The sequence below is a fragment of the Mya arenaria genome, chromosome 11 (genome assembly GCF_026914265.1).
Source record: "Mya arenaria isolate MELC-2E11 chromosome 11, ASM2691426v1".
NCBI lineage: Eukaryota > Metazoa > Mollusca > Bivalvia > Myida > Myidae > Mya > Mya arenaria.
Genome location: NC_069132.1, coordinates 56,497,400 through 56,512,321, shown reverse-complemented (window position 1 = coordinate 56,512,321; position 14,922 = coordinate 56,497,400). Strand labels below are relative to the sequence as shown.

The window sequence follows — 14,922 nt, the reverse complement described above, 5'->3', positions numbered from 1 at the left end:
CAAATTCCGCTTGGCTCAAACTTCCCGAGGCTCGAGGTATTTTCTCCGGTCCCTTGGAGCTCGTACGAACGGGTTTTGACTGAAGTATTAAATGTTCGTTACCTTTGTATTTTTGCACTCTCATGCATTTGCAAAATAAAAGCATACGTAAACAACGGCTTATCATTGCAGAAATAAAACCAAAGTTTAACATTATCATGTACATAGTCTTAAGATGTATGTAACCTAAGTGAATGTTGAAAATAATATCATACACTCCATCAAACCGGGCTAAAAAATAGAAAAAAGTAAGTTGAATACCACTGAATTTGTTTTTAATTCACAGAACATTAGATTTGTCCGTTTCAATTCGTTTATCCAATTATTTTATACATATAAGCTGTTTTTAACATCAAGGCTCAGGCCAGACTCGTATTAGCAAATACATGTAATCTACTCTACAAATGATTTGCAGATACCTTTTATTCAATCGATGGTTAAAACGTAATTGATTCTGAGCTGTTTTCAATTTAATTGGAGAGCTCTACAATAATTTGAAGATCTTTCCAATTATTCAAGCTTATAAAGAGTTGGTATTAGGCGGTACCTAACACTCCTTGATAAACACACCTAGAGTTTTTTTTAATATAGTATATAAAGAGATTTTAAAGATTCAAACATATTTATTAAGTAATGTGGACATATTGTTTCTTGTCACATGGTAAGTTTAATTTACATTATATATCACGTGACATAATCATTTCTGATCAATTAATTGCATATTAGAGAGCAAATAAATAAACATATGCATGCATAAATAACAATATCAAATGAGGCTGGACTGCTACGTTTTTTAATAAAAAACAATAAAAATCCATTTCTATTATTGCACTACATTGTTAACAATATTAAAAGGTATAACAAATGCTTCGTGAATAAATTTACACAACCGTAGGAGAACATTAGTACTAACTGTTTGTAAAAGTTCAATGAATTTGACAACACTTGGTTTTACATAGTAGGTTTTCGAAAGATACTTTTTCCGAATATTTTCAAATGTTTAACAAATACAGACAAAATGATACTCATCTTTCAAATCACCAGAACCACGTGATATATATATATATATATGCACTTTGGTCTATTTGGAGTTTTGTGATGTTGTTCCATGTTCGATTGTTTGTGATTTTTTTTGTATTTGTGTTTTATGTCTCTGGTGTTTACCCTGTGCCATAAAACGGGGTTAATGTTTTATTTTTGGGCTACTGAGCTTGTTCTGTATAAACGTTATATTCTTCTAACCATTGAATAATTTCCCTTATCGCTCTGAATATTAAGAAAATTACATACATAAAATACTTGTAAATGCACTTATGTCAGTATTGTTAACTGATGGGTGGCTTAATTGTGAGTCTAATTGGGCGTTGTATTACTCTTTTATTAATATACTAGGTACAAGTTTCATGTTACATGTCTGTATAATCAATCATTCAGTAGTTTATTTCACCTTAGAATGTAATATGTATATTGTTATACTGTATTGATTGATTTTTTTAAGTTTAATTGATTGGTTCATTATTTGTTTGCAGGATTATTATGACATAATAAAATGCACAAACAATGAAAAGGCTAATGTTACTTACCCGTTTCGTCAGTCTTTGTAATGAAAGTTGAAATGGCTGCATCCGTTCCTCAAGGATCCTGGGGTTCATAAAAGCGCGATTCTTCAGATTTTGTTCATCTGTCCCAGAGTTAATATTAAAACATCGATATAGAAGTCACGATTCGGTAGATGCTCGTACATTGTTCAAACATGCGGTGAAAAATTGCCTTGACTGAATTTTTTAAATCTTATTCAGCAGAGGATCTTCGAGGTTGTCGAAAAGGTTGTTGTACCATTCTGAGTACGTGATACCCTAAAAGCTTCGATGATTGGTCCCTTTTCTTAGACCTATATAATAATGTACCAGCATCGTCTTCAAGACCAGCTATTAAATAATCAATATGCTAGTAAATTTAATAGACTTAAGTGTATTTGTTTAACAATTTTCTTCCTATAATATTGCAAAATCATGCCACGCTGGGTGGTAAATCAGGTTTCGCGTTTATATGACAAATAATACCCTAAGATGAACCTTTATCCCTCCTCCAGACATGGGGCTTGCGCACGAGGATGGAATAACCCATGGGTATTTGCAAGATATAAGATACAAGAATCTTTATTTAAAGTCGGGTGTATGATAACAAAAGACATACGTGCAATGATCTATTTTCCGACCTGAATAACAAACATACATATTAAACACATCATAATATGAGCTTGTGACCTGCGTCCATGTTAACAACCTATTCTTTCAGTATTGGAAAACAACGTGATAAATTGCGTCATAAATGCTACGTCGGAATGCAATATTTTGCTTCGAATGATGACTTTAAACAAAGATAACTTTCCTATTTCCTCACAATTTTAAATGAAACAAAGCGCAGTCTACGCCGCTTACGGAGCCCCGCCTTCGGTCTTTCCCAGAGTTTGATTGAGTGTGTAGTTTCTTACAACACTTTGACAAACCTTTTCACAATACGGCCGTCTGACGGTGCACTGTCAAAATACTATTTTGGAAACAGGTTTGTCTTTAGGCGCAATAACCGGCTCATTGTTTTATTTCAAATGGTGTCGTAAAAGAAAAGTTATCCTTGATTTAAGTCTTCATTTTAAGCAAAATGGTCCCATTCAACGTAGCATATATGGCGCAATTTATCACGTGGTATACACACACTGTCTTTAACACAATCACATCAAGCGCACAAAGAAGAGCCATGCAACACAGCTTTTATAAAACCTTTTGCCACTCAAAACTTACAAATATGTAAGGGCAAACAATGGCATAAATTCGGAAGGGACTGCTCGGTGCTACAAGTGCTGTCGTTGTTTTTTTTTCTTTCTTTTTATTAACACATACCAGTGAATCAAATATATTGGCGATACCATATGACACCATTGGCTTCATTCCATCTATGAAGGTTTTGAAGCTGAATGGTTTGTGATTAAAAAAATATTGCTGAACATGCTGGATGTTTTATATACTTTTTATTGTTTTCATTTTCACCATATTGCGTATACCCTACGCGAGATTGTGTAACTCTATCGTATATGGTGGTATACATTTAACCAATTTTATTTATCTTCTAACAAACGTATTTTTCTTATGTTATTTTCTTAATTCTCAGTGCACAAGTAAAACGTTCATCCCATATATGGTGCTGAGAGTTGTGAAACATTAGAAGTCAGGGTTATTCCGCGTTCAAATCGGTCAATTTACAACATAAACAAATGAGTAGTATATAACCTAGAACCTACGGAACCGTAACACATTTTCAACATTAAGCTTGAGCAGGTTATGCATCCACACGATCGGATTTTGACTCTTGTTCAGGGCTTGTTCATTTAACTTAAAACATAGTCAATCCTGTGTAAATCTACGTTTCCCGATAGAAAAAAAATTACTGGAACATATCACACGGTTTACCTCAATTTTCAACTTAATGACACGACAACGGAAGACGCGTTGGAGCATTTTCAAAGCATGCAAGATTGTTCCGGTGTAACGTTGTAAACTGACCCCCATAGAATAATGACCCCCCCGGTCATTATTTTATATAGAATAGTGACTCCTCGGTCATAATATTATGACTCCCCCACACGTAAAAAATGACCCTCACATAGTAATGTGACCCCTTATAGAATAACGACCCCCTAACCCTAACCCAAACTCTAACCCATCTATGGTACACTTACAACATTATTATCCCCACCGATGGGTATCGGAGGACAATATGGTAATGGCACCCGTCCGTGCGTACGTGCAACATTTTCTTTTGTGACCGCAACTCTTCATTCATTATTGGACGGAATTGATTTAAACTTACAGGGATTTCTACTACCGATGCCTAGATGTGCAGAAAGAGAAAAAAATGGATTTGCTCCACCTGTTCGGAAGTTGTGGCCCTTAAATTCAAACAACATCTTATTGCCATGGGCTTCACAGATCATAAAACATGGGACTTCCCCACAACCGATTTGCATATTTTATGCCTTATATTGATATAATTGTTTACTTGTTTTACTTAAAAACGCCTAAAACGTGACACAAATACCACAAATCCAAAGAAGGATGTCTCTTCAACAATATACTGAAATGTGTATTATTTCTAACGACGAGGAGCGTCACAGGTATTAAAACCACTGGGCTACCCCACACCCGCTTCGCATATTTTTAGAGGTATATATGAGTGACATATAGGTGACATAAATAAGTTTAAGGGTATTTGACATCACTTTCAGGGGTGGCATGAAACATTGTGCTTTTCCACGTATGAATTGCCTTTTTTACAATCTTGCACTCCAGTAAATGAACTATTTTAACGTCAATAGCATTTTTTCGTAATGAGCCCGGGAGCACATGCTATTACGAAATTAGTGTAACACGTAGGATGTAATAACAAAATGATGTTTCTTCTAAAATTTTGGACAAAATCACCGTTACTATAAGTTAAAGAATGCTTACACTTCATTGTACAAAAGGTAAATTAATAATTATATACATATATGCGTAACATAATACGATGTCACAAAGTAACGAGGCTGTTAAAGGTACACTATCTCAACGAATCTTGGAAAAATCTTGGAAAAATAAAACTTAAGCCTGTTGAAAGCCTGCATGATACCTTTATAGGTAACAAAAATATTTAGATCTAAAACATGTTCTAAACAAAAGGTTATGCATCTTTAAAGCAAGGGTCTCGTGATCTAAGTTCTAAGTATGTTCTACAGTGTACCTTGAAAGTTGCAGGGGGTTCAAGTTGCAAAAGGATTCCTTTATGTATCCCCATTCCATTAGGTCATCTGTTTCTATTGGCAAAGGTTTGATACGGCGAACCAATATCCCTTTAGTGAGACTTATCTGCTTTAATAAGCGCTATCATTGCGCCACCGAGGCTCACGGTCAAGATCTTTCATGTGAGGAAGCTAACCAGCTAGCTTGCGGAACGTCGTTGGTTCTACACAGATGCAGCCCGAGCCTGTAAAAAGATTGGAGAGGCACACGGGGTCTTCCTCCACCATGTATAGCTGGTATGTCCACACCATAATGTCCTCATAAAGAGGCGGGAGGGTCATACAACTGGGAAATAACAACAACAACAACAACAACAACAACAATGGCCTGAGCCGGTATAGCTGGTTTTTAAGATGCGTTGTTATGCTAACACAATTCGATGAATAGAATGCATTAAGGTGGATGGCCAGTCTTCTTTGACACAATTAGACCTTCGGTAAATTGTGTACGTTTCTGGGTCAAAAACAAGGTCACAATTGTTGCCTGATCCTCACCAAACTTATTCAAAATGAGTATTTTAATGATATTTAGGTTACGTTTGAAACTGGGTTATGTGGGGTCTAAACTCGGCCACGGGGTCAAATCTTAGAAAAAAACATGTGAATGCTTTAGAAATCACATTTTAACGCGATCTTCATCAAACTTGACCGGTCATATTATTATTACGGGAGTCATAATGATATGATCTCCGATTATGACCACCGGTCATAACATTATGGCACCCGGTCCTAATAATATCATGACTCCAAAGGGAAAATGAAGAATTGTAATCCTATAGAACAACAAAATATTTTCTGTTTTCTTTAAATACAGACCCCTGTTATAATCTGGGATTCTCTTGATCTTTTAACACACTAATGATTTGTACTCTCAAAATAATCCATTGAACTTATGGACCGTCAATATTAATGAAATGTTTGTATAATGTTGTGTATGACGGTCGAGTCTAAGAGGACGGGAGGCGGACTTCGGATCCACAGGTCGTGGGTTCAAACCCCGCCCATAACAAGTAGTTTTTTTCCATCAAAGTCTCTTCAAACCATAAACTCGTGCTTGTCGATGGACGGTGTCCACAATCATTCCTAACTTTTAATACAATTTGGTATAAGCTAAGATTCTAACCATAATCTCTATGTTTTCAATAACTCAATTTTTAGACTTAGTACGTTTATTTTAATTGAATAGATAAGAAAGAATAAGTAAGAAATATGAAAATAATAAGAATTATTTGTAAATAAAGCCTTACGTAAGATTTTTGTTTTACTTGGGTATGATTATGGTTACGTGGTCCTGGTCGGAAGCCAGTGAAGCAGTGACCTTGAGGGATTATAAAATTTTGTAATTTTAATACCAATCTTTACAAGATATTGTAAACCATCGGGTAACGTCGCTTACAGGGTCATGTCTGGGACTTTGGGGGTGCCTATTAATGACACTGTCATCTGTAAGACAATTATCAGATAAGCATAAAGCTGCTGAGCCTTCGATTTTTCGAGAACTTTAAAATTTCTTTTTAGCATTAAAATGTGTTTTTCTTAGTATAATTGTTACTGCAAATAAAAATTACAGCTTGCTTGCATCACCTTATTAAAATTAAGCATTATCTTTGAAAATTGAAGCAAAGTAAATTGTTATTGCTAGTCCCGATTATCGGTGGTATCGGTTCTCTCTATTTCTATAGTAACCTTAAAGCTGCACTCTCACAGATATACCATTTTTACAACTTTTTACGACTTAGGTATATCTTCTATTATTGTAAAACTTCTCTTTTAGTACAATCATGATAATTGAAATGAAACAACAAAAACAACGACAACAACAACATATATAAGATATAGAAACACGACAGTGACTTGAATTGATATCGAGTATGTTAGTAATAGGTAAGGTGGGGGTCAATATTTTATGGATAAAATCAGGGGGTCATTATTTTATAATGGGTGTCAGTATTTTATAGAAAGGGGTCATTATTCTATATAAAATAATGACCGGGGTTCTTTATTCTATGGGGGTCAGTTTACAACCTTACACCGGCTTCATTTATTCGCTGCCGTGTAGCAATCAAATTTCGCGTGTTTTATGTCTTATTTTAGTTATATAGGTGTTTTCGTGGTTCTCTGCAGATCTCATTATATATATTTAAATATAAATATACAACAACGATGTATAAATATATAACCACGTTGAAAAATGCCTCACCCCTCCCGTCGGTAAGATTGACCCGAAACGCAAGAATGTTTACCCGTGGGTAAATTTAGGAATAGAAAGTTAAATACAACTAAAAGTTGTACTCTCAATTGCAACTTCCGAGCGATTTGCTATTGGTTAAGGAAATAAAGTCCATGATTGTCGTCTACAAACAATGGGACGAACAGAAACTACTGAAGCCTTGACTTGTTCTGGCGGATGTCATTTTTCGCATGTATTTTTTCAGTGTAGTTTTTACGCTTATTGTGGAATTATGAAATATATGACAATCACAGTTCTTCTTAACGGTAGGTGATATTATTATGTTAGGTAGATTGAAGGGCGTTGTTGATAATTTACGAACCACTAAATGGTCTTATGTTCAATAGCATTGCAAAAAAAAATGTATATAGAAATGTATAAACACCACAGGAAAAGTGCGCGTAGCAGTAGGTGGGGTAAATTTTACCCGTGGTATTTCATGCCATACAAAAACAAAATATGATTTTGAGGTATTTTTTTAATTGTCAGGAATTTACATTAAACATAATGAAGGGAAATTGTTATTAATACAACTTTGTTTATTCTGTAAACCCTTTTTAGTATGGCCTTTTCTACAAAGGACTGAACTGTTTAAAATATCATGTCAGTTTTATATTTAAATATTTTGTTTCCAAGTTTAACTATTTTGTCTTTCTTGGAGACTTATATGCTATGAGAATGGAATGCTAAACTTTCAGATACATTTAATTATAAAAGCTATCGCACTCTTATTCCAGCTTATACTGTAAATATTATCAGCTTAAAGCTGCACTCTCACAGGAAAATCCATGGAAACCAGTTATATAAGACTGCTGACAAATAATTCGATCGCAGATTTTTATATTTAAGTTAAACAATTGATGTTTTATGCATTTTTCTTAAACCGTTAGTTTAAGCCATAAATCATTAATTTTCGAATGGAAATATGACAATGTACGATCTGATTTTTTGTCAGCAAACTTATATCACTGGTTTGCAAATATTTATAAAAAAAAATGCTTGTTCCAAGACAAAACATAAAAAAAGTTGTAAAAACGGTATATCTGTGAGAGTGCAGCTTTAAAACACGTGATTGATTCTTTTTTAGAATGGAATAAACGTGAATACGTGCAGTTTAAATGTCTTCTGACAGTATCATATCAGTATGAGTGGTATAACGCTAGTAATATTAACTAAATCATTGTCACACAGACTACTGGCATTTTATTAATTAAAATTTAATGTACTGAATTACCATATGAACGCGCCCAACGAATACACTGGGTGCAAATTTGCCCACTAAAACATTTATCTGTATGGACATATGATATAAATGTTTTATGTTGCGCAATCAATTTAAAAATCATTTGAAATGTCAAAATGCAACTTTGCCCAATATCGACAACGCTTTTAATTATTTCTTCATTTTATTTGGAAAGTCATTATATTGATAAAAGCTCAAATCATTTTTAATTGATTTCCACCTCTTTCTAATATTTGAAGTCAACCTAACCATTCAATGCCCCTACTTTAGCGCATCCAGTGCTTAAAAAACTTTAATAAAATATTTGTGTGAGTTTCCTGTTGTTATATTCAGCCGGAGGTATCACTTTATAAGATTATCCACTGTTTTTTCCAACCTGATGTGCTATTATTCGAGTACCAAAAAGCATCTTTCCCATGTGAAATAAGTATTTTGAAAGCCACATAAGCCCACTTAGAGCGCCTCAAACCTCATAAGGGGCCAACTCTTGTCTCCCTCTGTATCCCTTTAGTGGTTACAGTCAAGCCAAATACTTATCAAACAAGTACCAGCCGGGCTTGACAAAAGGAAAGTTTCATTAAAGTCAAGCCAAAGCTCATTCAACCACATTTTACCAAAATCTGCCGTACAGCCACCCTAGACTGACTGTTCTTAAATACAAGTGTGTCCAAAAACAGTGCATATTGTACCAAACTTACAATAAAGAGGCTATGAAACTCTATCATGAGCCAAACAAGCAATAGTTTTGCCATACTTGAGATTATTAAGTGTAAATAAATCCTATATAGTGTCTCAAGTCAGAAAATAAACACAAGTGCAGTTACAGATAAGTCCATCATATTTCAAGCAAATATCAAAGCGACACAACAATCTGCGTTCTTAGCCACAAAAAGCTTGTTCACAAACCATTCCAGCGTCTGACAGTTCCATTAGTGATTACAGTAAAGCAATCAGTGAAGTTTTTATGTATACAAACAAACCTCAGAGGGTCTATAATTAAGTCAGTCCAGTGCTCTATCCTTTTAATTTTGACTACAATAAAAAACACTCAGATCCAAACAGACGCATGTGTAGCTTCCTAGTGTCAAATTGACATTTACGCAACCATGAAGCAGATCCAGTGCAAAAGAAACTGTGTATTTCTCCAAAAGCCTTTTCAGTTCCGAAAAGGCTACACGTGTCAACCATAAACCCAATTTGGACCAAAACAAACCTTTCTGCTGCTCTAATTAGCTTAATCAGTACCAAATATATCACATGATGGCAGCCATACAGCCCATATAGAGATCAAAACCACAAACATGCAGCTCAAATTAAGCCTACTTAGTGCCAAGCATATCACATTTTGGCAACCATGAAGCCAATTCAATTAGAGCAAAACGAATTTATGTATAGCTCTAATATAGCCTTATCTGTGCCAAAAAAAGACCTAGTTTGGAAACTGCAAGCTCATTCAGAGCTTAATAATGATATGTGCATTTCTAAAACCTATATATACTCATTTCGTAAAGCGTCACATTTGACAAACATAAATCACACTCAGAGCCTAACAAACACAAGCGAAACTTTTATCAAGCATACTCAGTGCCAAACAACACAGTTTGGCAACCATAATGTCGATTCAGAGCCCAACAAAGCCATATGCAGCTTTTGTTTAGTCTAATGAATGCCAAATATACCATATCTTTGCAAAGACCATCAAGACCATTTAAAGCAAAACAAACATATGTGCAGCTCTACGTAAACATATTATGTGTCAAATAGACCAATTTGGGCAACCATAACGGGTTTTAAAGCCAAAAAAAACAAACAAACGTAGTTGCAGTTCTTATTGGCCTACTCAGTGCTAAGTTGTCCACATTTAGCAACCATAAAGACAAGTAGTCAATGCCGCGTGGGGGGCATATTGGATTTGGTGGACATATTGGATACATCCTTAAAGGGTCCTTACATGTAACAGTAGTACTTTACTCAATTACGTTAACGATTCCATAAAAAGTAAATTGATTTCAATGAGACATATCCAACTCATATTTATTTTATCCCAAATTGGATACATACAAATTGCATTAGCATAAAAAATTATGCAGGAAATATAAAATTTTGGCGGTAATGGCGGCCATCTTGAGTTTTGGCAGCCATAACAGATGAATCCAGAGTGGGTCCTGAGCTTTTTTCAAGCATATACATAGTAAATGCTAGTGTACATTTTTTACCCAATGAGCTATTCGTTCGCAATATCAACCGACTCAGTACATTCCTTCACGTTGAATACAATAACGGTTATAGATCTACCCGTTTAAATTTGTAATTGATGCACTGAAATCTAAGTCTACAAAAGAATAACCGTAAGCTTTTCGGTAATATATCTAAGAATTGCCAAATCTAATGTAATTTTGGCTTCCTTATAAAAATCAATACAGAGCTACCGAGAGATCTATATCAATTTTGCTTAAATCAATCAATTATTCTAGTTTTAAATTCACACAATGATGATTTATCATTCATTGCACTAGAGTTAAGAAATACATAAGCAGCACTATAATCATTTTAAAGCTTGTTTACACTTGCTGACCTTTTTTGCCTTCAAGTAACGCAGTCGGATAATGCCTGCAAATGTACCTTGCGTATTATGATTTTTATTACTTTTGATAAAAAAACATACCAATATTGTGTAGTTCTTACAAATCTATGAATAAACAGTGGATATCTAACAAGCTCCCCATAAACACTAGCTGTAAATGTATATAATATTTAACAGACATTTGCAAAATTTCAAATAAATTCGTGCAATTTCTTTTTACTTGGCATTACTCCAAATTTCAAAAGCATAGTGAAGAAAAGGAACGAAAAAATCACCAAAAAGCTGAAATAGTACCTTTGGTTTCAGATCGTTATCATGACATTGGCAGAATAAAACATTTAGCCGGATCAAGAAATATAACTAAAAACTTGTTCATCAAAAATAACAAATATTGGTATGCGGGCAATTTTTTAAATATTTATAAATGATGATAATTATACTTGCGACACTGATTTCAAATTTGTATAAATCATTAATCAATAATATGGCGGTAATATCAGCATGCTACTAAAACAACTTAACTAACTATCATTATTTAATATGATAATTACTTATTTAGAATACAACCTACATTTTAAGCCAATGAAATTGCAGATACGCAATCATTGAGCACTAGACATAATCATTAAGAATTTCACCTTTCGCGGGTGTTTAAAGGTCCGCCCACTGCCATTCATCCAATACACTTTCCATGCGACAGTTTTTTTGCGTTATCAATGTATCAGCCAATAAGGTTGTATTCTAAGTCAGTTAGATGAAGTAACTTCTTAATGATAATAAACGGCTCGTTCGCTACGCTCACTCCGCCCATTTTTATTCATTCAGAATTAACCTCATGTCAATTAACTAAATATAAAATAAATTCATAAAAAATAAAATAATAATTAAAAAAACTTGAATACAGTATCAAGCCTATTTTCTTAGTTTTTCACGAAGCTTACCAACAAAAAAACAAACAAAAAAAAACAATGAGAAATGGACAAGTCAGAAAGCAAAAATTACATTTTTGATTCAATACCCTTCCATATCTTTTACTCCGGTAACTTTCAGTTATTTTATTTACATCTGCCGTAAATGTTTGTTTTTTTTAAAAGTTCTGCTAGCTTAACATATTTTGAAGAAATATTTTTCTTACAATATAGAGCAATGAAATGCCACAAACTTTTTTCATTTCAGCAATAACTTGCGTATTTTGTGACTGTGGCAGCCTGCCCGTCGTGGAGAATTCATCCAACAATGCCGCAGTGCAAGGCACATACCCAGTCGACTATGCTGTCCGCTTCACGTGTAATGTGGGACATAAGCCGGACGGGAATGTCGTGACTGATTGCGGTGGCGGGGGCTGGCAGGGGGAACTACATTGTCGGGAGGTCTACTGCCCAGCCATTACCGCACCAGACAACGGCAGGATTTTAGGTGCCCCGTCGTACAAAGTTGGTAGCTATATAACTTTCGAGTGCAATGAGGGTTATGAATTAAAAGGTACCAGCCTATTACTCTGCCGCACTGACTTACAATTTGACAAATCGCCTCCAGTATGCGAAGTGAAAATGTGTCCAGAATTTGAGTCCGTTGAAAATGGCACGACTTTTCAAGAACCTGATGGAGGTATAGAACATGACTACGGAAGTGTGATTGAAGTCACCTGTAACTCAGGCTACATCCTTCATGGTACCTCTCATGTGACGTGCCAGGGGAATGGGATTTGGAGCAAAAAACCAATGTGTAAGGGAATCTCTTGCCCATTATTCAACGGTACGAGCTCAAACTGTGCAGAAAAATTCGTACTCTACGGAACATTGTATTACATGACCTGCAGTAATGATCCTAACACAAGAGTTGCGGGGTCGACTGAAGATGAGCCGAACGTTTGTCAGGATGATGGATCATGGAAGTTCAATGAGTTTGCCTGCTACTGCAGCTGCGACCTGACCGGTTACGACAATAATATCATGGAATTAAGCAACCTTACGCACGGATACGTGCCCCACGGGGAGGTCCTGCAGTGGTCGTGTATCAACGGCTGCACCAAAAACACAACGGAAGACCTTAAGTGTGTGGACGGAGAAATGACCATGCCAAAATGTAACTGTCCCTTCACCAATATGACACCAGCCTCCGCCTTTCACGTGTGGGCTTTCGTCCTCATTGTTGTAATAGGGGTCATTGGAATCTAGTGCATTGGGAAAGGTGCTTATTAAAAGTTTGTTTAATAAAAACACCATTAAGATGGTGATACTGATAAAGCGTTAAAATATTAACACATGCTAAGATTATTAGACGAGTCTAAAGGAGCACCTTAGTTAACAGATTCAAAAGGTGTTTACATGCATGATGATGATTGCAATATATGTTTTGTCTTGAAGGCTGTAGTTGATATTTAGACCACTGTGCCCACAACTGTTTACCAGACTGTGATAATTTTACTAATGCTAAAACTAATATAACACTCTACCAAACCAGACTGAACATGAGGAAAAAATTAAAATACAAGTTGAATATTAGTAAGTATGTTTCCATGCTCAATACATTCGATTTGTCCTTCAGTTTTATTCAGCAAAGCTCAGGTCTGGGGGTCGTATAAGCATAAAATGTATGCCCTTTTTATTCAGATTTCATTTCATTCTGTCCTCATGGGTTCTAGTCATAAAGCTTCCTAGTGGAAATGTTCAAACTAGTGGAAATAAAATATTTTTGATAATGAATATTTTAAATACCCCCTTTTTCATAAGATGTATTCAAATGCATTTATCATTTGGAACCTTTTCTTGCTTATTTTGATATTTTTGTTGAACAAACATTGTAAATTTTCTTTAAATTATCTAAGAAAAAGGCGAGTTCCAATTAGTTGAAATATTTCATAAGAGTACCTTATAAATATGGCCCCAGATGCCTGCTTTTAAAAACAACAATTTTCAAAATAAACTGCAATGTAATTTTCCTCCAGATAAATTCCTAAATGGCATTTAGTTTATAACAAAGCATTTCTGTGTGACTAGTTATCTTAGATGTTAGATGTGCTGTTTTCTATGGAATGCAAAGTCTATATAAACTTAAATATTTGAAGATATATTCAATAAATTTGAGTACTCTTCAAATATGAAGAGACCTCTTCAAATCAATTGAAATCTCTTCAAATGATTTAGAGAGCTCTGAATAATTTGTTGCGGTTAGTTTATGATAATTGCTAGCATCAATTCATTTTTTGCCCTCATTAATGAAAACTTACACATCAACGTTCAATTGCTGAAATGAATGGCCTTTCGGCGATTGCGAATATTTTCCGATGAATCCAACATCTTCGGATATGTTCGGATCGTGAATCAGGGCAAATTACAACATTTCGGAAATGCCAGTGAATCAAAGCATGGTTATACCATCTCGGACCATTGGCTACCTTCCGTATTTATTGGTTTATATGAAGCTGAAAGTTTTGTGATTTCAAAAACATGCTGGATGTACTTGATCTACATTTTATTATTTACATTGTCACCGCATTGTTTTTCCTCGTACACCAGAGATGGCCGTTTTACCGAATAGACAGTGGCTACGTTCAAACAGGAGAAACATATATTTTTCATAACGTTGTTTAATGTTTAGTACACAAGCGGATCTTTCTCCTCATATATGGTTTTGTTGGTCATGAAGCACTAGAAATCAGTATTAGTTTGCATGCAAATTGGTCAATTAACTACAGGTTATATAGGAAAAATATATAGTGGTTTCTGACCATCATTGCGAATTATATTAATTAGAATACAACCTATATTTTCAGCCAATGCAATTGGCACTGTAAATACTAGGCTTAACCATTAAGAATTTCAACTTTCGAAGGTTTATAAAAGGTCGGCCTACTGCAATTCATCCATAACACACTCACTGCGTCAGATTTTGTGTGGACAATGAGTTATTTAGCCGATTGGGTTGTATTTAAAGTCAGTTTGATCACCTGAAGTAATATAATGATTCGGAAGGGCTCATTCGCTATAATT

General features: G+C 34.9%; 1 protein-coding gene across 2 annotated transcripts in view; it reads left to right on the top strand.

Annotated features, from left to right (window-relative positions):
- The window catches only part of LOC128208145 (sushi, von Willebrand factor type A, EGF and pentraxin domain-containing protein 1-like), a 32,363-nt gene extending 18,311 nt beyond the window's left edge, over positions 1–14,052 (top strand). The window contains exons 1-2 of one of the 2 annotated variants that reach the window (XM_052911535.1): positions 7,256–7,369; positions 12,107–14,052. In XM_052911535.1, coding sequence (XP_052767495.1) covers positions 7,336–7,369; positions 12,107–13,107 — 1,035 coding nt within the window. In that variant the 5' untranslated portion in view covers positions 7,256–7,335 and the 3' untranslated portion in view covers positions 13,108–14,052. Of the gene's footprint in view, positions 1–7,255; positions 7,370–12,106 lie in introns of those variants that run through there. The other variant, XM_052911536.1, reaches the window with a different exon arrangement.
- The last annotated feature ends 870 nt before the right edge of the window (positions 14,053–14,922 follow it).